Source organism: Polistes fuscatus, unplaced genomic scaffold, assembly GCF_010416935.1.
Source record: "Polistes fuscatus isolate 324 unplaced genomic scaffold, CU_Pfus_HIC Scaffold6, whole genome shotgun sequence".
NCBI classification, from domain to species: Eukaryota; Metazoa; Arthropoda; class Insecta; order Hymenoptera; family Vespidae; genus Polistes; species Polistes fuscatus.
Window position 1 is genome coordinate 8,870,310 of NW_025113140.1, and position 23,069 is coordinate 8,893,378.

General features: G+C 31.8%; 2 protein-coding genes and 1 long non-coding RNA gene across 19 annotated transcripts in view; 2 read left to right on the forward strand and 1 right to left on the reverse strand.

Annotated features, from left to right (window-relative positions):
• LOC122523109 (sodium bicarbonate cotransporter 3) overlaps nt 1-15,099 on the forward strand; it is a 29,955-nt gene extending 14,856 nt beyond the window's left edge. For 6 of the 16 annotated variants that reach the window (XM_043644693.1, XM_043644694.1, XM_043644695.1 and 3 more), the window contains 19 exons: nt 824-898; nt 2,280-2,418; nt 2,806-3,025; nt 3,161-3,284; nt 4,243-4,419; nt 4,810-4,872; nt 7,124-7,227; nt 7,327-7,512; nt 7,614-7,820; nt 7,922-8,500; nt 8,875-9,033; nt 9,226-9,375; nt 9,445-9,720; nt 9,891-10,280; nt 10,396-10,503; nt 10,608-10,742; nt 13,486-13,667; nt 13,837-13,951; nt 15,006-15,099. In XM_043644693.1, coding sequence (XP_043500628.1) covers nt 824-898; nt 2,280-2,418; nt 2,806-3,025; nt 3,161-3,284; nt 4,243-4,419; nt 4,810-4,872; nt 7,124-7,227; nt 7,327-7,512; nt 7,614-7,820; nt 7,922-8,500; nt 8,875-9,033; nt 9,226-9,375; nt 9,445-9,720; nt 9,891-10,280; nt 10,396-10,503; nt 10,608-10,742; nt 13,486-13,667; nt 13,837-13,951; nt 15,006-15,083 — 3,467 coding nt within the window. In that variant the 3' untranslated portion in view covers nt 15,084-15,099. Of the gene's footprint in view, nt 1-823; nt 899-2,279; nt 2,419-2,805; nt 3,026-3,160; nt 3,285-4,242; nt 4,420-4,809; nt 4,873-5,998; nt 6,104-7,123; nt 7,228-7,326; nt 7,513-7,613; nt 7,821-7,921; nt 8,501-8,874; nt 9,034-9,225; nt 9,376-9,444; nt 9,721-9,890; nt 10,281-10,395; nt 10,504-10,607; nt 11,091-13,485; nt 13,668-13,836; nt 13,952-15,005 lie in introns of those variants that run through there. The other 10 variants (XM_043644697.1, XM_043644692.1, XM_043644698.1 and 7 more) reach the window with 10 other exon arrangements.
• On the forward strand, nt 12,427-13,047 carry LOC122523111. Its single transcript, XR_006305254.1, has 2 exons — nt 12,427-12,670; nt 12,846-13,047. It is a non-coding gene; the product is annotated as an uncharacterized LOC122523111 (long non-coding RNA).
• Nucleotides 15,100-18,881: 3,782 nt separating the features above from the next.
• On the reverse strand, nt 18,882-22,682 carry LOC122523113 (hepatoma-derived growth factor-related protein 2). Of its 2 annotated transcripts, none has more exons than XM_043644709.1 (12): nt 22,273-22,682; nt 21,834-21,904; nt 21,548-21,708; nt 21,310-21,476; nt 20,847-21,036; nt 20,663-20,761; nt 20,251-20,599; nt 19,985-20,159; nt 19,856-19,909; nt 19,708-19,773; nt 19,476-19,608; nt 18,882-19,391 (listed from the first exon to the last, which is right to left on the reverse strand). In XM_043644709.1, the coding sequence occupies exons 1-12, from the start codon at nt 22,351-22,353 to the stop codon at nt 19,252-19,254; spliced, it is 1,686 nt and encodes a 561-aa protein (XP_043500644.1). In that variant the 5' UTR covers nt 22,354-22,682; the 3' UTR covers nt 18,882-19,251. The 2 variants fall into 2 exon arrangements, with proteins under 2 accessions (XP_043500644.1, XP_043500645.1); XM_043644710.1 differs by having other exon boundaries at nt 18,882-19,385; nt 22,273-22,681.
• Between the last annotated feature and the right edge of the window lie 387 nt (nt 22,683-23,069).

Consider the following 23,069-nt stretch of genomic DNA (forward strand, 5'->3'; position numbering starts at 1 on the left):
CGGCGCGTGGCAAAGCGCCAACCACTTGTACGAGACTCGGACGGGTATTCACCCTTCTTCTGGCACACCGAGTATGCAGGACGCTGATCGATACTCTTCTCTCTCTCTCTTTCTTTCTTTCTCTTGTTCTCTCTCTCTCTCTTCATTTTTTCTCTTTTTTAAAAAAGACTTTTCAACCCAATTCTTCGAGGAGGTTGTCGTCGTAACGGCTTTCCACTTTCTTTTTCCCTTCTTCTTTTGTTTTGTTCCTTTTTTACTTTTGCCTTTTTCATTTTCTTCCTTCTCTCTCTCTCTTCTTAACAAAGCAAGAGAAGAAACAATGCGAGATGCATAGTCTAACGTTGAAATCGATTTAAAAATCAATCGGAAAAAGTTTGTATTTATTATATTACCTGTTCGTTTAACATGATCGGCCGCTTTTATGCGCCCAGGTAAGTTCTTTTTTCTTGTAGGATAGTTCGGATGGTATTGAAAATAAATTTTGTAGAAGATTCGATCGTTCGTTCAGATTGATCCCCATCGATGAAAACGAAATTGTGCATAAAAGCGGATTCCACTTTTTACCCCCCCCCCCAATCCTCCCCTTACTCCCAAGCCCCAGTTCTACCCTCAGCCCTAACTTCCTATCTTCTTCAAGCTCGATCAACGACGAAAAAAAATGAATTGGGAAAAAGAAGAAAAAAATTGTTGAATGACAAAAGAGTTAAAAAGAAAAGTTCGAATTCGAAATCGAGCTTTTAGGAGAATACCGTTTGAATTTGATCATTGTTTTTTCTAGACAACGTTGTGTAGATCTCTCTTTGTCGTGTTTTTTTGTCTACTGACATTTCAGGACAATTGGTGATGAAGCGCAGGTCTCGTCTCGCGAGCATTTGCGACCCCGACGGCGAGATGATATGTAAGCCAGATCCTTTTAAAAAAAGTCTCCCCAATTATACGTATCGTTCTATGCACGTATACATATACATATATGTGTATATATATATATATATTATTATTATAATATAATAATATATATTATTATTATTTTATATATTTAATTATTTTATATATTATAATATATATTTATATTTTATTATTATTTATTAATAATAAATATAATATATTATTATAATTATAATAATTATAACGTCGTACCATTATGTTAATCACTTTTTCTGTTCTATACGAATTATCGTTAGAATTATTATTATACACAAGTAACGATCATGTATGCAATTTTATACACCAATTCGATTATGTCATATTATTTAATACACCGAGATAGGAAAAAAGTTTGTTGCCTGAGGGAAGGGATAAAGGTTAAGAAATAAAATACGATTATTAAATAAAATACGAGAGCAATATTACAACGTAACAGTCGTTTTTTTTTAAAAAAAAAGATAAAAATCAACAACATTTCGTCAATGTGTTAAGCATGCATCACTCGATCGAAAAATATGTTAAAGGGATGATTTTTTTAAATATCAAATTTCTTCTACGCGTAGGTGTGATACTTCAAATTATTTTTCTTGACACATTATTTTTGCATATATTTTGCACCACGTTTGAACAATTTTTTCTACGAATACCAATTTTTGTTTCACGTTGATCTTTACTAATCGAATATTCGTTCGAATTTTGTCACAAAAGCATTTTTGCACGATAACTAATACTACTACAGATATTTATTTGATTGTTCAAAAAGTAATTACGTTTTTTCTCTAATGGTAAATAAAAAAAGGGAATTATTTTCTATTCTTTTTTTTTTTTTTTCATATAGAAAATCCGAAGAATTTTTTTAAATGATCGATGAATGCTGCAACGTGTCAAATAATTTCGAGATTTAAAGTATGAATTAAAGTATCGATAGATAGACTCGTGGATAACGAAATCTATGTTAGAAAGAAAACAAAAATTTAATTACTTTTCGAACAAACGAATGATATATCGGTGATATATTACAGCACGATAATTATACAAAAAAAAAAAAAACAAAAAACTTAATTTCACATCGTTTAATTCATTTACGATTTAATCGATATTTATTTTTAAAATCGCGTTTCATTAATATTACTCTACTACTATTATTACTCTAATATTACTCTATTACTATATTATTATTATTATTATTATTTTTTTTTTTTTTGTAATTTAGATCTCTCGTACTACGTGGTACTACCATCTTTCTTTCTTCCTATCTTTTCTTGTATTTTTTTTTTTTTTCTTTTTTACTTTTCTCTCATCTCAATGAAACGAACGGTACCACCATTGAAAAACGTAATATCCGTTTTTTTCAGTCACGCCACCGGCCCAGAGAGTGCAATTTATTCTCGGCGAGGAAGTCGGGGACGATGCTCACGAATCGCATCCTCTCTTTTCCGAAATGGAAGAACTTGTCAAGGATGGAGATGAAATGGAATGGAAGGAAACCGCTAGGCAATGCATCATCATTTATTTATTTCTTTTTTTTCTTTTTTTTTGTTTATTCCAATCTCGACCAACTATTTTTAATTAACTCTTTGGGATTCTATTTAAATAATATCAGCACGCGTATCCTTACAGATCGGAATGAATTCACAAATCATCCATTAATTCGATGCACAAATGTTTAAAAAAAACGTAGAAACACATTGGTGAATTTTTCAAAAAAAATATCGTTTAGTCAACTTAATAAATTTTTATAGAAACTCAAAGAGTTCTGTAATACTCGAATAACTGTTGTCTGTTGGTTTCTTTGATCGATATACGATTGGAAAGATTTAATATTGAATTTAAACAACTATCCAATTTTGTTCTCTTTTCTCTTTACATTTCTCACAATAGGTGGATCAAATTCGAGGAAGACGTTGAAGAAGGTGGAAACAGGTGGAGCAAACCACACGTAGCAACGTTATCGTTACACTCGCTCTTCGAATTGAGAAGTTTGCTTTTGAATGGAACTGTTATGCTTGACATGGAAGCCAACAGTCTCGAACAGATAGCTGATCTGGCCTTGGATAACATGATCAATAAAGGTTCACTACCGATCGAGACTCGAGAAAAGGTTAGGATAATTCGAGAAATACGATTTTACTTTAGAAATATTATTCACGTTAACTTTTCATCGAGTCATCGATCAAACTCGTGAACTACGAATTGCTTTTCTATCTTTCTTCTTTTTATTTCTTTTCAATATCAGGTAAGGGAAGCACTTTTGGTGAGACATCGACATCAGCACGAAAGACGCAAGGACAACAATATGTCGAGATTACCGATTATCAGATCCTTGGCAGAGATCGGCCGTAATCATTCGTCTTCGAAGAGTAAGTTATTTTATCTTATTTTTTCTCTCTTTTTAATTACGATAATTCCAATGAAATTTTTATCTGAATGAATACAAGGAAAATGACGTATATGTGTTACGGTCAATGTAGAGAATTCATGGGCATTGTATAGATTGTCCACGCAATGTCAGTAAAATGTGCTTCGGTAAACGTTTCTTACCTTCAAGTTTTGTCAGGGATTTTTCAGGGTTGCGTCAGATTGAAACGAGTATTTAACTCACATCAGTCGAGAAGAGTTGCAAGGGGGTTGAGGGAAGGATGGGAACATGTCTTTTTTTTCTGCATCGTACAAACTAGAAATTGATTGGGCAATCTATAAAATGTCTTACTCTATTGGTCACATTACTGCATTTATCGTAGCATATATGTAGTATATATATATTTATTTACAACTTAATTACTTTACCATAAATCCGGGGATATAATCGTCTTATGTTAGACAACATCCACGAAAGACGGCAAACTTTTAACGACACTTCGGTATCGTACTTAATCGTACTTGGGGGAAAAGAAAATAAAAAGGTAACGATTTATACGCACGCGTACGCGGGGTTACATACTTTCAGGCGCTCGATTCTCTCACGAGAAAGAGAAAAAAGAAAACTTCGGAATAAAGAAAAAAAATATGCATTATTTAACCATTAATTTTTTTCTTCTCTTTTATATTCTCTACTTTTTTGTCCATTTATATATATATATATTACTTCACGTTATCCTTTACGTTAAAAATAACTTTTCTTTCGTATTTATTTCATTATTAAAGTTATGAAGAAATTCAGTGATATACTTTCGATATTTGTTTAAAAACCCCCCATTGTATAATTCAAAGCTTAATGGAACGCGATGCAATAAAGAGTCGGTAAATGAATAAAAAAAGAAGAAAAGAAAATAGAATTGAAAGAAATTGGGCTAAAGACAGGACAACGGCATTTTCCAGAAAACTGCTGTACATGTGGTATGCATGCCTTGTTGACGTCAGATTTGCAGGAGCGTCGTGAACCCGGGGACGCCTATGCGCCCTCAGTTGGTCGTAGCAGCAGTTGTCCGAACCCAAACACGGCCTTGCTTTCGAAAGAAGCTAAAGATCTCAAAGGGCCTTACCTTCTGGTACCAGGTACAATGTAGGCCAGTTCTGCTGAAGCCTGTATTGGTTTATTCACTGGGATATTCGTTAACGCTTGATTTTTTAATTGTATTTGTAAAATCGCGACAACGCGTTGTTCATCACGCTAATCCTTAATCGTTTGTTCATCGTATACGTAATCATCGACTAACGTTACTTATTTGATTACTAATACGACCCCTTCTAACAATACACCCTGCAATCTCATTTCTCCGTTCTTATCGAAACTCGTTTCCAATTGCCGTTTAATCGAACGAATAGGAAGGAATCTGGGAAGCTGGGGAATTTTAGGATTAACTCAAATAAAATATGTATCTCGCGATAAATTGTCTATGAAAATATATAATTATTGATTTAAACGATTTCTTGTTTATGCGCAAGCCGAAATCGGCATACCCCACGTGGTGGGATTTACGGCGTGGTTCGCCATGTGTCAGCTTAAAGGTTAGACAGTGTCCAATTCATTTCATTATTGTCTATAGATATGAATTTGTTATTATATACGAATTATGCACACAGGTCTTATCTTTATCTTAACACTATCTTTTCATTCTTTTTTAATTTTTTTTTATTATCCATTTCTTATTGTAATCCCGTGTAAAAATGTGTTCGTATATTTGATCTCTAAATGTTTAGAATAATTTTGTCATTATCACACGTAATTTATTAATAATCTTTTTTATCTCGTCAGGTTCGAGTATGTTAAATATATATATATATATTTTTTTTTCTCTAACGAAATATTACAAAAGTTTCTGACACGAGTTGTTGGCCCATCGTGTCTGACTCGTATCGCATTTCTCTACTTACTAACTATGAAACGTTGCAAAACTTCAGGATCGTGAGAAGCATGACGTTTCGGTCTTATTGTGTGATGCGCACGTGATTTCTAGATGTATATCCTGTATCCGGGGGAAAAAATATAGAACGGCCATTATCAACCAATGATTCTTACCCGACTAACATTTTCTACTGTTTTTTCTTTTTTTTTTTTTTTAATCAGAATAAATGCAACGATTCGTAAAGAAACTCTCGATCCGCATTTACGTTCGTAAGATCGCGTGCGTGCATTTCCGTGGCTTTTAAAAGCCTTGCATAACAACTCTGAACATCACATGCTCGTCAAAGAAAAGCAAAGCAAAGCATCGTGTTCGAAATGACGCGTACGGTTATTTTCTCGAAGGACGATTTTTCACTTCGAATGTCGCGTGGACACGAATTAGTTTATCGAAATACGAACAACAACAATAACAAATATTAATTAATACAATCAATACAATCGTACGCTCAAACGTGACGGGTAATTTTGTTGACAATGAACCGATTCGATAAATATATGATTTACTTTATAGAATCATTTTTCTATTGCTATGCGACGATAATTTTCGTTAATTATAAAATAATAAATCCGTGAAAGGAATTTATATTTGGAATAAATCGACGGGAAAGGGAGTGGGGGGAGGGCGTATTTTATCGATAATAAGATTCGGAGAGCCACGGTAGAATTGTATTATCTTCCTCTGTAAATAAAGAAAGAATACCCTGGTGTGTGTTTCATGCTCATTTGTAGTGGAGGAATCGAATTCCGTTCCGGCGATCGCCGGTGCAACAAATCAGGCCGGTGGAGCACCAATGAATGCTGGCGGCCGTTTCCTTGCCATTCCCGGCAATCCCGGTAAACCGCTTTACTCTGCTTGCTCCCTTCTTTTAAATATTATCCTTATCTTTGTCTCTTCATGGTTTTTTTTTCTTTTTTTTTTTTATAAATTTTTACTATTGTATCTCACTAAAAATCTTGCTAAACAATTAACGCATACACACACCTCATACTCATTTGCATGCATTGCGTAGCAACCATTTTTAATGTTCAATTATTTTTTCAAACACTCGTCTGCATTTTTTTCCTCTTGCATAAGGAAATACTGATGAGCACACGTAGCAAACATATTCGCGCATATACATAACTCTACATATTATAAATATACACCTGCTGCTTGCATTTTGTAATAATTTATATTAACTGTCCACTAATGTGTTTTATTTATTGTTTGGGAAAACTGAGATACGACGTGAGACACTGACGACGACGACGAGTAGCTGCACTCGATTTATGAAAAGAATTTTAATAACAGGGTTTCCTTGTGTAAATATAAAATCTCGTTAAGGAAACTCGAGGTAGAGAAAATAAATCCCTTACCCTTTTGCACTTTGAAATTTTCTGATTTGAAAGGGTCGTAGGTTAACATTTTATTGTATAAAACTTGTTTATCTTGACTGTATATATATATATACGTAATCATATTTTTACCTGGAAATAGAATGAAAATGTAAAACGATATTTAACAGAAACAGAATCGTGTTTTACCTTTGTTATTCGAGAAAATTTACGATATGCAATACTAGTAATAGAACAGTCTTTCGAAAAGCTGTTCCAAACGTATTCTATCCTTGACATTTACTCATACATTTACAGTCAACGAAAGACCCCTCTCCTGCTTCCCCCTTCCCCATGAAATCGATGGCAGCTTCTCGAAACTTTCGACGCTTTTAAGAAATGAAATATCCAAATCTTTGTTGTCCAAGGATTCCGTTAGTGATCGTCTTGTTGTGAGATTAAAGATGGTACAATAAATATTATAAAAAAAAAAAAAAAAAAATAGACAAAGCAGTAAGCAGTAAGCTAGATCAATTTCAGGACAAGAACCAGGTGCCAACGGAATCGATCGAAGTCCTAGCAGCGTTTCGATCAGCAGGAATCACAGTTCTTCCGCTTTGGAAAATGGGGATGCCAATCATCGGGTTAGTTTCCGTTGCTTTGATTTCTTTTACTTATAATTAATTAAAAAAAGAAAAAAAGAAGGTTGAAATGTAACACAAGAATATTTCTAAATCGCGTAGGGTAATACACATTTTATGAGAAAAATACCAGCGGGGGCGGAAGCCAGTAACATTCTCGTGGGGGAGGTTGATTTTCTTGACAAGACCTTGTCCGCCTTCATACGACTCAGTCAGGCAGGAATAATGGGTGATCTTACGGAGGTACCCGTGCCAACGAGATTTATCTTCGTACTTTTAGGACCCATGGTACGATATATAAATGAAATTAAAAGGAAACTTAATTATCTTTTAGAGAGTGTTACGAACATTGTATGGTTAAAAAGAGTGGGTAAATGAATATTTCGTAGGGTGGAATTTCGGGTTTCCATGAAATTGGACGAGCAATGGCGACGTTAATGTCCGACGAGGTCTTCCACGATGTCGCTTACAAGGCCAAAAATAGGAATCACCTTCTTGCCGGTATTGATGAGTTTCTAGATGCTGTTACCGTTTTACCACCGGGCGAGTGGGATCCTACGATTAGAATCGAACCGCCAGCTGCCATTCCGTCGCAAGTAGAGCGTCTTTCTTTTTACGATAAATCGTTCATTAATACGTTGTCACGTATTCCTCGTTACGTGTAATAATGATTTCGATGTTATCTGATTTTTCTTAGGAAGTTAGGAAAAGACCGAAAGAGGAGAAACCGAAAGAAGAAGTTGACGAAGAAGCCGACGAACAGAAGCAAAGAGAAGAATCCGGTTTGTCGAGAACTGGAAGATTATTTGGTGGGCTGATAAACGATATCAAAAGAAAAGCGCCATTTTACATTTCTGATTTCAAAGATGCGTTAGCTTTGCAATGCGTCGCGTCCTTCATTTTCTTATACTTTGCCTGTCTCTCACCAATCATCACTTTCGGTGGTCTACTGAGCGAAGCTACGGGAAAAAACATGGCCGCTATGGAATCGTTGGTTTCCGGTTTCGTATGCGGACTAGGATATGGATTTTTCTCCGGACAACCGTTAACCATTCTTGGATCAACCGGTCCCGTATTGGTCTTCGAAACCATTGTATTTGAATTTTGCAAACAATCCGATTGGAATTACATGTCATTTCGTTTCTGGATCGGCACGTGGACCGCCGTCATTTTGTTAACCCTCGTTGCCCTTGACGCGAGCGCCTTCGTCTGCTACATAACTCGTTTTACGGAAGAAAATTTTGCCACCCTCATCGCTTTCATTTTTATTTACAAGGTGAGTGATTAATTAATCTTACTATATATACCGAATATCTAAACAGCAAATCATATGTGTATGTATGAGTGTATGTGTGTGTGTGTATTACATATCCGCTCTTACGATTATATTGAAACAACATATAGGATGCACGATGAGCTTAATTGGATATCTTAAAGTGTGCGTGCTTGAAAAAATTGCACCATCAGCGAAAACCTTCGTCGACATCTAGGTCGACCGTGGTCGATCGAACGGTTCGGGCTTCCAAATCACTGCTAACCATTTTATATATCAAATTTTTCTTCTTCTTCTTCTTCTTCTTATTTTTCTTCTTCTTTTATCTAACCTTTTCCTTTCTCTTTTTCTTTTTTATTTTTCACGATCAAATGCAGGCTGTGGAAAACGTCCTCTCGATTGGCAAAAAGTATCCCATAAATACTCACGCCAACGATCACTTGGCTTACGATTGTTGGTGCAAACCACCGAACGATAGTTCGCTTTACGGCACTGAGAACGTCAATTGGACGAATCTGAATCGGACTGCGTGCCAGGTTCGTGGAAATTTTCGATTACTATAATTTAAACGATCAAAGACATTCAAACGACCGGTTTCGTTGGTAATAAATACAAGTTTTGATACGATTAAAAGGGGAATAAAATATCAAAGGAAACAAAAAAAAAAAGAAAACTTATCCTTTGATCCGAGAAACTTTCCAAGACAACTTCGTTATTGGTTCTTTCAGAGTTACAATGGCACGCTGATGGGAGATAGTTGTAACATACAGCAACCTGTACCCGATGTGTTCCTCATGTCAATTATCCTTTTCATGGGCACCTTCTTGTTATCCATCGAGATGAAGGACTTTAAGAATGCTCTTTTCTTTCCATCTAAGGTAATTTTTAAAAACGGATAATTCAAGAAATATTGTCTTCGAGGTTTTGAACTAATTTTTGTTTTATAGGTCAGACAAGTGGTCAGCGATTTTGCTGTTATAATAGCAATCTTTTCTATGTCCTTGTTGGATCACTTCGTGGGTATCCCAACGCCAAAGTTAGAAGTACCTGAAGAATTCAAACCGACCTTGGATGGCCGGGGATGGATGATTTGGCCTTTTCAGAATAATCCATGGTGGAGCGCCATCGTGGCTATTCTACCAGCTCTCTTGGGCACTATATTGATCTTTATGGATCAACAGATCACAGCGGTGATCGTTAATAGAAAAGAAAATAAATTAAAGGTAATAAAATACGATTCGTATTACGAATACCACCACCACGATCATCACCATCATCATCATCATCATCATCATCATCATCATCATCATCATCATCATCAGTATCAGTATCATCATCGTCGTTATTATTTGAACAATAAAACTAATCATTAAAAATATGAATGATCGTTCAGAAAGGATGCGGCTATCATCTGGACCTGTTTATCCTGGCGATCCTGATCGAAATCTGTTCGGTTATGGGATTACCATGGTTCGTAGCTGCCACGGTGCTTTCGATAAATCACGTAAACTCGTTGAAATTGGAATCGGAGTGCGCGGCACCTGGGGAGAAACCACAATTTTTAGGTGTCAGAGAACAGAGAGTTACGCACATACTGATCTTCTTAATGATCGGTTGCTCCGTTTTACTGACGCCTATGTTAAGACACATACCAATGCCAGTACTGTTCGGTGTCTTCCTTTATATGGGTGTTGCGTCTTTAAAAGGATTACAATTCTTCGATAGAATACTCATCATGCTTATGCCGGTGAAGTACCAACCAGATTATATGTTCCTTCGGCAGGTACGAATTTCTTTTTTTCTTTTCTTCCTGACATATTTGTATTTACGATAATTTCATTTTGTTTTGTTTTGTTCATTTTCTTATTCACGATTATTCGAACGATATTATTCTTTAGGTGCCATTAAAACGCGTCCACATTTTCACGGCTATACAATTGACTTGTCTGGCGTGTCTTTGGATCATCAAATCGTTTAGCACCACTTCTATTTTATTCCCATTGATGGTGAGTCGATGAAAAATATCTTATCGTATATATAATTGAATAATTATATTTATCGTAGGTACGTATTTGTTTGTCGTTAAACGTTAATTTGCTTGCTTGCTTAGCTCGTGGTGATGATCGGAATTCGAAAATCTTTGGATTTCGTTTTCACTCAACGCGAATTGAAGATACTCGACGACGTGATGCCGGAACCAAGCAAGAAACATGCCGAAGATCTTCGCCAATTGGAAAGCGGCGAGGTTAGCATCGTCAGACGAATATTCAGAAATTTATTATGTCGTAAATAGCGAACGAGGAGTGACCATCAGATTGACAATTATCCTGTGGTCACTATAACTATGTGCGAATACGATAGATCCGATTTATGTCGACGAAAGGATTGATGATCGAGATGATCTTCTTTGTGGTCTTCGAACGATAAAGAAAAAAAAAATAGAAAAAGAAACAAGGCCTTGGAAAAGAAAGAAAGAAGAAAAAGTAACAAAAAGATTATAACATTTAGAAAAATTTGTAGGTAAGAGACAACTTTAGGTAGGAATACGGTGCTCGTCAAATATTATCAAATCTTTCTTTGAGCGCATATAGAAGAAAATTATTCGTTAGGACGGTAAGAAAATTTCAAACAAAAAGAAAAGAAAAAAGAGCGTATTTTTTAATTATTTTAACACCAATACCTCGAGAATTAATAATAGTTAACCCTTTCGTTACGGCATACTTTAATGCAAGTATCCTTAGATAGAAATTTGCTATGATCCCATTAACGAAAGGATTAAACGTTTATCAAATTTTATACGAAAGATTTACATGTTTCAACAATTGAAGTAAAACAAAATTAAAAGACCTACCGCTTGTATTCCTTAATCCTTTATATACATATATATATAAATTTTTTTTTTATTTCTTCCAATTGACCAATACAAAAATATAGCGAGCAATGCACAATGATCGTGGTCATACATAATTTCTAAACAAAAAATATATATATATATACATATAATATGTAATTGTAACACGCATAAATGCGTAATAAGTATAGCGTTTGATCAGCTTCGTATTAGGTGTTCATACGACGGCCAACAACGATGTTATTGTTGTGTTATTGTTGTATTAGAAACTAATTAGGCCAATAATATATACATATAATATATTTAATATTGAACGCTTTGATAAAAAGAATCTCGTTTATATATACTTGAGACGAATATTTAAATGATCGATTTTAATTTAAAAACAAACAAACAAAAAAATAACAAACAAACCAAAAAGTGTCCAACGCGTTTTCAAATCCTCGATATTAACACCAACAAAAAAAATAATTAATCGCGTTTAATCGTCGTGGATATTTAATTAGTGTTAATTTTTCGCTTTTCTTAATAAAAAACGTTGTAATAATTATACATTAATAATAATATTAATAATAATATATTAAGTAATCGTTAGACAATAAACAATAGTATAAAAAAAATCCGGAACAATCGATGAGTTCCTTGTAGGGCAATCGATCTTATATGCAAAAAAACTATGACCAATTTTTGTCTCTCATCGACTATTATTCGACTAAAAATAAACCTTAACATATATATATATATTTAACTATACATATACATATATGTATGCATATACATAGAGACAACTATATTATTAATAAGTTGACAGGTCTAATATCATTTTCCATTCGCCGTCCTAAAATTTGCTATCGATGTGTCCTCTCGTACGTTGTTCTAAATTTCAAAACAGTGATAAAGACTGTAATACACTAATAATCGCCTAAATTCAAGTGTCCAAATACATTATTCTATAAATTACACAAATACAAACACCTCTCTCTATCTATATTTATCTCTCTCTCTCTGTCTCTCTCTTTCTTTCTCTCTCTCTCTCTATCTCTCTCTCTATCTCTCTCTATTTCTTTCCATTTATGTATCTTCCAAATTTTCTTAAACATTTAACTTAACGAATTCCTTAAAAAAGAAAAAGTAACTTTAAACACAAAATTGATCTAATCTTTTTAATGTAAAATTAAATTTAAATTAATTTACGTGTACATTCGTCGTAACACATTTAACACGAAATTTACATGTTCTCGTAACGTTACGGTAACTTTCTCCTCCCCCAACCCCCTTTAATCAAGAGATGAGGATAACCCTTGGCTTCTTTCACACAGACAGTGAGTCCAATTTATATTCTACTTTTATATATATATATATATATATATATATGTATATATATTTTTTGTCATCCGTCAAAAATAAGATCAAATAATTTTCTTTTGTTTTTTTTTTCTCCCCCATTGGAAAATACATTTTCATCGTACGATCTACAAACGTATATCTTTGTCACAGTGAGCGAAGCAAACGATCTAAACGAAAAGTTTGTTTAAAAACGAGTGTATCGATGAACAGTGAATCGAATGAAAAAAAAAAGAAAAAAAAAAGAAATAATTAATAATCTAGCCATAACACCACCATGACTCACACGAAGAGGATGGAGACGATTCGTGTTTGAGAAAAAACTACACAAAGATTGGATTGTCAAGCATCTCAATGAAAGAGAAAGAAAGAAAGAGAGAAAGAGATAATACGAAACTCGTTAAAATCGTTCGTCGTTGAATACTCCGACCTGTCATTGGTACGTCACCCTAAGTGCACGTAATTCCGATAAATATTATAGTTATTATAATTACGTCATCGTTAATCTTATCATTATCAGATCGGCAAATAGAAGAAGAAATATTTTCACGATGAACGTACCGCGTGAAACCGATTTTTATCGATTATTTAGATTATTTAATAATTAGTCGTCGCTTTCTTTTAGCATAGTCATAGAAAAAAAATAAAAAAAGAAAAGAAATAAATAAATAAATAAAATCGGCTCCTTAGCATGGCCCGTATTTAAAACCATCGACGAGATCAAAATCGAACTATCGACTGTGACGTATAGAAGATCGTGATTTATGTTTTTTTTATGTTTCTATTGATACAGGAACATCAGAATTATCCAATCGGTTACGGACCACCGGAAAACATTCAAATATCTTTGGCGAATGGAAATATTATGAAGATTCCACTGGCTAGCATCAATATCAGCGAGGAAGTTAATAAAACTGGGATTTGGCAACAAGTTAATGAAAGTAACGAGAAACCTAAACAATCTAAATTAATGAAGTACGTATAATAATAATAATAATTATTATTATTTATAAATTAATAATTTTTAAATATATATTATAATAATATAATATCAAATAGGATATAGATACATTGTTAGCTATTTTTTTTTGTTTCCGTTCTTTTTTTTTCCTTTTTCCCCCCGTTTGATTATAATTTTGCTTAGCGTAAGCAAATCGAAGAAACACTCGAAGAAGGAGGGCTCGTTGCTGGTCGATGAGACAACAAGGCTGACGACTATGACCGAGGAGGACGAGGATGACACTGGCATATCGATCAAGGTGACGAGCGTAAATGACTCTAAATTCTAACAAGCATCATCACAGCAAGACACACAGCAAGAGCACCAATACACCGGCATGCGACATGTACCCATGTACCACAGCTGTGAGTAAATTTACGAAAAAGAGGGTAGCATGATTTTTTCTTACCCTCCCGCGAGTCGATTCATTGAGGAGTTTCTTTTTCTTCTTTTTCTTTTTTTTTCCTTTTCTTACTTCTTCTTCTTCTTCTTCTTCTCCTCAATGACGGATTAGGAATACTTTAGATTACTCTTCGCGTACTATACTTATCTATCCCTTCTACTATTTCAGAACGTTACCTGTTGGAATCGATATCTTTACATTTTTGAATCATGACCTTTCATACTTTCCAACCTTTTCCATTCGTTATTAGATTTTACATATTTGATAGTACAGTTCCTTGAAATTTCCAGCAGTTAAACATTCGACCAATACGAAATAGATACTATAGTTTCGATTAAACTTTACACTAGTCTTTACAGTTATCCTTATGTTATAATATAATGTATATAGTTATTTATGTCGAATGTTTTTTTTTTCTTCTTCTTTATCATCGTAGTTAGTATCTCTGTCATTTTTTCTTCAAATCATTGTAATTACAATATTCGCAATGATCTAATCGATTGTTATTATTTAAATGTAATTTGTATCACTCTTTGCACTTTCAAACTTTGCATGCCACTACATTTTTTAATATTTCTTTTTTTTTTTAAATACTAATTTGAATATTAGCATGGCTTTCGATAATCTAAATTATGCCAATAGTTTGTTCATATAAATAATTAGTTATTACATTTTGTCCCTACTATTAACACGATGTAACATTTATTTCGTCGAAATTATTTAAAAAAGTAAAAATGCTATAACATTTTTTCTCTTTTTTTTTCTTCTAAAAGTGGAAATCTTCTACCGATGTTTAATTTCTTTTTTCTGATATAGAGAGAGAGAACAAAGAAAAAATTTATCGACTAGTATCGATAACTATAATAAAATAAAACAATTTCAGTATATATACAAGTTCCTATCATTTTAGGTAGATCTGATAAGATCGAAGGAGAGTATCGGCCCAGTGAAAGTAAATGGCACTACATCAGCAGAAACATCTGTTTAACGATTACGATAGAGATCAATTATGTTTTTGTTTTAAATTCGCATAATCAAAAAAGTATATTATTATATATAGACATACATAATATTTGCGTAATTTCGTAAAATTTGGTAAAATTTAAAAACAAAGTATAAAAGGGAAAAGAAGAAAAAGAAAAAAAGAAAAAAAAAAGTGTAATTATTATATTTCAGGTGAAAATGATTTTTTATATGATACGAATAGATAAGATCAAAAATTGTACTATTAATTTGCATTTTGAATATGACAAGTTTTCACACGCAAGTATAATACGCATATAAACGGTACGACGAATCTCGCGAATCGTATAACTGAAATATATTGCCTTAGTTTTTAATTCAAAGTAAAATCAAAAAAATTCATTTTATAAGAACGTCGATCATCATACAATCGTACGTTTTTACATAGAAAGTTTATCATTTATTTTATACGAGACATTAATTCAAGAAGAATTTTTTCTCATCGTAAAAATGTCGTTTCTCGTGTTTGAATGAAATAATTGAAAATATTTAGAATTTCGTTTCGATAAATAAAAAAGAATAACAGAAAGAGAAACTAAAAAGAAACATTTTTGCAATAGTATTTACATATTACATACGCGTATGATCGCATTATTCATTGTATACAAATTACAAGCATAGAATATATATATATATATACATATGTGCCGATTAATTATGACAGTGGGACTGAATTAATGAAAAATTATTTGAAAATATATTTTATGATTTATTTTAGAATATAAGTAATTTTCAATATGAAATAAATCGTAGAATGTATTTTTTCAAATTGTTAACATTATCGTTTTTTAATCCACAGTCATAATTATAGGTACATAATTACCGGTAAGTACTATAGTACATACATACATGAGAATACGCAAAAATAAATCCATATAATTCGTTGATAAACCGACAATACTTATGCTTCTTTTCGTGTTATACACCACGATAAGATTTTATCGAAGTTGATAAAGCAAGAGATTAGGTTGATGAAAGAAAAATTGTGATGTTATTGTTAGACAACAGTTTGTTTTTTAAAACTGTGTACAATTAATGAGAGAAAAAGAAAGAAAATGGAACGTGGACAGTTTTGTTTTGATTGTTAGTTAGTGCGAATAAAAATAATCTTCTATTTGATAAATCGATCTATTCATGATCACAAAATACCGACGATTAACGTTTAGAGTTATTCACATTTTAGAGACTTACTTAGAACAATTTTACGATTTAAGAGGCTGAATGTATATAGTATATATGTATGAATAATAAAACAAAAGAAAAAAAAAACAATTTTGAGAGAATGTAAAAATGCAGCGTTCAAAGTAACGCAATTCCATACAATCGATGTATTCATATTTGTCGTAGTTATTTATAAATTCTGTTCTGAATAACGAAAGACAAGAATTCTGATTCGTTCCTTCCTTAATTGTTTATATCCATTATATTTAATTAGAAAGCAGGCCTCCTATTCATGAGAATGTGACAATTTTTATTTGATTTTTTGTTTTTTCAAAATTATTCGGTTCTCATCTTAAAAAATAGATTGTCTAAATAGCATTTGTGATTTAATGATCGATACCATAATCAATTTTCTGTTCGATCTTTACATTTAAACGCGACAGGACGATGTAATCCTTCGTTTCTTTCCTTTCGAAAGATATCTTTATGGCAATTGACGAAGAAGGATTAGAATCTTCGTAGAATAAAATGCCTCCTCTTGTAACATTTTTTATTCAAAATATTTGAAATACATTTGAAATAAACATTTTCATTTATTTATTATATATATATCGATAACGAGATTATTTTGAATTAATAAACGCACGAACTTTCGATCCTTGACGTTTGAAAACAAATTTAATATCTGTGTATGTGTAATTCTAACTGAAAGATCGATCATATTTTTTTTCTTGTTTAATAAACTAATCGATATATATATATATATATATATATATATACGTATAACTATAACATAAATCATTTTAAAATTAGAGTGCAAATATGGTACAAATTATTTATAGATGTTTTCAGTGCACTTCAAAGGCCACCAATTACAGCCCGGCGATTTTATTTTCTTTCATTTCAACTTGTTCCTTGCAACAACACGTTGGATTAAATTATTCGTACTTTTAATTATTTTTTTAAAACTGTGTATTTATATTTGTGATCTTAAGATACTTGGTCTGATCGTAAAAGAACATTTCTCGAACGTTCGACGACTAAACCTTTATTTATTAAAAAGTAGTTTATAAAAAATATATATTTTTTTACTCGAGAAACAAGAATTTTTATTTTTATTTATATTCTCATTTGCATTCTCGTATTGATCCTAACAATTTAATACTCTCGTGTCTCCAGACGTTTAAGAAAAAATCCTTTTCCTTTTTCTCTCTTTTTTTTTTTAAAAACAAAATAAAATTAATACTTTTTTATTTGTTTAAAATAAAAATTATATAATGTATATATATAGAGAAAAAAAGCGCTGAATTAATTTTCGATAAAATAAACATTATTTCAAATCATATTTTTTGTGATATGTTATATTTGAATAATTTCTATTTTGTACAAAAATTTGAAGCGTGGACAAAGTTGATGTCGGTAACTTATAGCCTTTGATAAAAATTCTACTCCTTTTGTTTTCTTTTATTGTCTTAAATTAATTTTACCAATATCTTTGCAACTCTTATTTCAAACTAAATCTCCAATTTTATATTTTCATAGTATTTATTATTATTATTATTATTATTATTATTATTATTATTTTCACGAATAAAAATATATAATCATAAGATAATCAAATTTTACAAACTTTTGTTTAATGAGCTTTTCTTTCGAACGATCAACTAAACTAAGCAAATTACGAAGCGATTTTTGATTTTTTACGTTCTTGAAACTAATTGCTTTCCGTGATAAACAAATTTGAGAGGTTTTAACAAGATAAAGTTTGAAATTCTATAGACATGTTCCAATCGACGCACGAATTTACGTGTTTACGTGGGTCAATTAATTTTTTTGATCTCTTCACAGTTCCTTATCTTAATTAATCAATATTCTATAATCGATGAACGATTTCATTTAACTTGAAAGTCAATAATTTTCTTGTTTATGGGAGCAATATAGTAAACTTAAAATACTTACCCATTCAAAACTTACACTTCGCTGTAATATGTCACGTTGCTTTCATCATACAAATCACTAATTTATTGCTACGCGTTCTAATTTGTCTCTACAACTAAATAATAATTCAGCATTTATCTAAGAACTATTTGCAAGAATATTTTTTGTAACATATTGTAAAATATACGTGTATATACCAAGAAACGTGATTGATTGGCATTAATACAAATTTTTCTTATTGCTCGGACGAGACGTAAATTTGCCTTTAAAGTGCAATAGAAACATTAATTTTAAAAATATTTAAAATCGTCGTATCTCGCAATAAAATCGATAAACATCGATGTTATTCAACTGTCATGCATCATGGTACAAGATTTTTTTTTTATATTTGAATTATTCATTGCCATTCATCAGTTTAGTATGTAAATGTGTAACATGAAATAAGTATTCCTGTATTTACATCGATAGTTAAAAAAAAAAAAAAACACTATTTACGAAGTCAAGAAGATGATGATCGTGGTCTTTCTTTAATACGAACGATTAACGTGAAAATTCTCCTTTGGTACGGTCAAAAAATGTGTCAAGATAAATTACAATTTTACGCAAAGGCAGAAAAACAATGACATGTTATTATAGAAAGATGGTATCTTTTTTTTTCTTTTCATTTTTCTAAATCGTATAATTTGTGTCAATGAAACTTTTGTCGTTGGCAGCATGAGTGTAATTTACATCACCGACTTGCAATTGTAAATATTCTGACACGTGCACGTAATTTTGTTCTTTTTTCTCTCATTTTCTTATCTTTTTTTTTTTTTTTAATAACGCCGAAAAGGGAATTCGCTAGAAATGTCATAGAAACTCATAGAATAATTTGCGGTAGGAAAATTTATCCATATTATAGATTTTTTTTAAACGTGCAAAGGCCACTCCCTTAAATCAGTTGCAAAACACTCTGCTGTCTTGTATATCATAGTATACTGCACAAAACAAAACGTACTCATGTTCACCTTAATTACATACGAGATATACGTATGTTACTTGCTTTCTGAATCTTTAGGGTTTTCCAATTTGATAGGCACTTGGTCCGGATCTAATTTCAATTTAATGTCTGTATCTTCTTGACTGCCACTATCGTCTTCGACAAGTACATCCTCTGACATACCAGCATCTGAAGCTGATTATTACATTTATTTTATAAATTATTTATTCATTTTTAAATTATCTTAATTACTATAAAATATTACAAATATTATAATACCTGGACAGGTCGGATCAGACATTAAAGAGAAAACTTTTTCTTCCGACATATCTTTCGTTAATTCCTTGAAATGGTCCACTTGATCAGAAAATGATTGCCAAAAAGACTGTCCTTCTGGTATTGTGAACATAGCCTACAGAATCATTTTATATTATTTTTCTTTCAAATACTTGTTATTTTGTATGTGTATACACGTAAGTAAAAAATTTAAGTTAATTAATCAAATAATGACCTTAAATTTGTTGTATATGTGCTCTGCTTTTTGCCTTATTTGTTCCGCTTTTTGTTTGAAAATGGACTATAAAATGAATTGTTCAAAGTTATTTGATTGAAATTAATTATTCATTTGTTTGATGATATGTAATATTAACGATATTTACCTCTTCTTCTTTACTCAACTTCCAATCACTTAAATTACCAATATATCGCCTTAACTGTAAAAAAAAATAATCCATAAAATATTGAAACAGTAAAAAAAACTATAACTAGTAAAGCTTGCAAATATTTACCCTTTTCACAGTTTCGACAATATGTGGATGCTTCTTTAGCATTAATGGATCAATGGATAGTGCCAATATATCATCCATCGCTTCTAAACATTTATCTGTATTAGCACGATCCAACCCAAGATTAGATTTAATTTGAGCATCCAATTGTAACAGCTGAGCTTCTATACGAAGCCATCTACAAAAAAAAAGAAGAAAAAAGAATAAAAATAAATCATAATCTTGTGTAATAGATCAATGTGTAGCAATTGATCAAATCTTTTAGATACCTTAGTTTGTAAGTTTTTCTATGAACTGCACCGTCTTTCGCCAAAATGCGTTTCTCATCCTCTGGCACATGTACATTAAAATCTAATGATTCTTTTACTTGTTCTGGTAAAATTTCACCGCTCTCTAATTGAGCCTTAAGTTTCATAGCATTGCGTGCTGTAGTCCAATCCCATTGTGTTCTAGCTTTTTCACTATCAAATGATTTTGGTCTGTCTACATCTAATTTAATGCCCACAAATTCTCCAGCAAATGTTCGTGCAAGAAGAAATCGTCCTGATGTTTCAGAAGAAGTTGGATTAGAGACGACGGTATCTTCCATCAATGATGATTCACCAATACTGTTCTTCTCTCTAACATAAAATAAACATGTAAATAAATATTCTAATTAAATGTCTCTTTTATAATACTTACTTTCCACAGTAATATTTCTCTTCTTGAATGATCCAGCAGATGATAGGTGCTCATTAGGCTCATCGCTTTTAGTTTTGCTGCGTCCTCTTGAAGAATGTTCTATAATACAAATATTACATATTATATAATTAATATATTATTATGTATAAATATATATACATTCAGTTATTTTATATATGAGTACCTTCTGTTTCTTCGGAACTGGAAAAATCTGCAAAACGCTTTGGTTTTATTTTACGTCCACTGCGGCTTACAATTTCTTTAGGTGACTCCTCACCCTGCGAATCAAGAATTCCCTCATGTTTTGATGTGTCACTTGTCGATGTGGGTAACGCCTTTGTCTTCCCACGCTTCTTTTTTAATTCCGGTGTTTCCTAATTCATTTGAGAAATAAGTTATAACATTTTTTCATAATATTATATTTTTTTTAAAAGAACATCTACTAAAAAGAATTATACAATGTTAGGAGCAATCGCACCAACACTTTAGGTTTTACAAATGTTTGTCGGCAGATCCTGATTTTCTATCGGAGACAGAATTGCAATAATTGCTTCTCTTAAACAATATTGCTAAATTAAAATATAAGAGTTCAAGTCTCCGTATAATATAAATAATATTAGAATGAAATAAAATAACAAATAGCTTACAGGATTATTAGATGTAGATAATGGTTTTCTTTTAAATGCCTTTTTTTTATCTCCTTCATCAATAATTAATGATCCTGCTTCTAGGTCACTATCCGCTGCGCTAGCTGCTGGTAATTCCGAAGCAACATCAGCTCTTTTGGTGCTTGCTTCTTCCACCATATCCGATTCTATAATAATAATTTTTGATAAAATATTTGAAGCGTCGAGTCAAAATTCATCTGATAACTTTACAAACTACCTTGTAAATCATCTGCATTTCCATCTTTATTTCTATCATTTTTAAGTTCTTGTTCGAGTTGCTGTAATCCCTCGTGAAAGAATTTCCTTCTTAACGCTTTGTTACCAAACTTTGCTTTGTTTTCCGTGTAGGTAAATAGCTCTTCAACTTTACATACAGCGCTGAAGTAAAATTTTAAGTAATTATTTATTATATATTTTGTATAAACTTATGCAACAAGTATTTTATCTATTTTAATCTATATAGATTATTCAAAAAAATATTTTATCATTATATATATACTTACGTTTCACCCGTACCATAAAAATAAACGCTATACTTGGCATTTTTAGAATTTGGGTCTGAAACCTTTTCAACCTGTAAGTAGAATCAATAAAATACATGGTACAAAAATAATCTATATGGTAAGACATATGCAATTGAATTATTCATCTTCGTTAAAATGGCACGTATCGTAAATGAAACGTTATAATGATCGAAATAAATTGCTTTAAGAGTATTGATGAAAGATAAACATTTTATTTTGGTTATACGAATAAACGAATTTATGTAAACATGATTTTTAAGTGGACTATAATAAATTAAACAGTTTAATTATGAATAACCTTATTGAAAAGATTGGGATAGAAAAATGTAATCGATTAAACGATGATATTTATTACGCTATCTGCTAAATATAACATGCGTTCGTAAAAATTACTTTAGATAAATTAGATGATTCTCACTTTAGCTGGCCATGGCGGGTAACCTCGAACTTTTGCAAAAACTTTATCACCGGCAAAGAACTTTTTAAGTAACTTCACCATGTTTATAATAAATCTTCTCGAATATGAAATGTCAGTAGTACGTATCTATTACACTGATTATCGATAATCTCGAATAATTATATCTAATTTTTGAGTAATCGTTGAGAAAACATCGCGAGAGCCGCCATTTGCACGATAGATCGAAAACACACACACACGGTACAACGCGGCGTTCCAATTCGTCCGTTCCTCTATTACTACATATTAAACCGCGTAAAATAAAAAGTCTAATTGACTATAAATTATCATATTTATAATCATACTGAATATTCAATGATTGAACTTAAAAAATGTGACACGTGTTTATGTATTTATGCATTTATACATATACATATATAATACATATACGTTGATCTTTATCAAAATGGTTTCCGTATTCGAACGTAGATGACGTCAGTCGTTAATCAACAACAACGCCATCATATTTTTTTTCAATTATTTTTACACGTTGATTACAAATAATTTTAATTAAATACATTCAAGATCATAATCCAAAAGTTTCGATCTATTTTTAAAATAATATAAAGCAAATAATCCCCTTGACTATAAATTTAATTTAATTAATTATAATACTTATATAAAGATAAAAAAGTAGTATCCAAAAATCAAAGTGAATTTTATTGTCTCCAGTAGGTGCGTTCGTGTCTCGGTTAGTATCAAGTTCTGACATCAGAGTGCAGAGGTTGGGTGCGAGGGTGCTGCCAATATTATATTGC

Coding starts and splice junctions, on each gene's coding strand:
- LOC122523113 (XM_043644709.1), bottom strand. CDS start 22,353: ATGGTGAAGTTACTTAAAAAGTTCTTTGCCGGTGATAAAGTTTTTGCA. Junction 20,600..20,662: donor GAGAAATATTACTGTGGAAA/GTAAGTATTATA, acceptor TTTATGTTAGAG/AGAAGAACAGTATTGGTGAA. Junction 19,392..19,475: donor GTCTGATCCGACCTGTCCAG/GTATTATAATAT, acceptor TGTAATAATCAG/CTTCAGATGCTGGTATGTCA.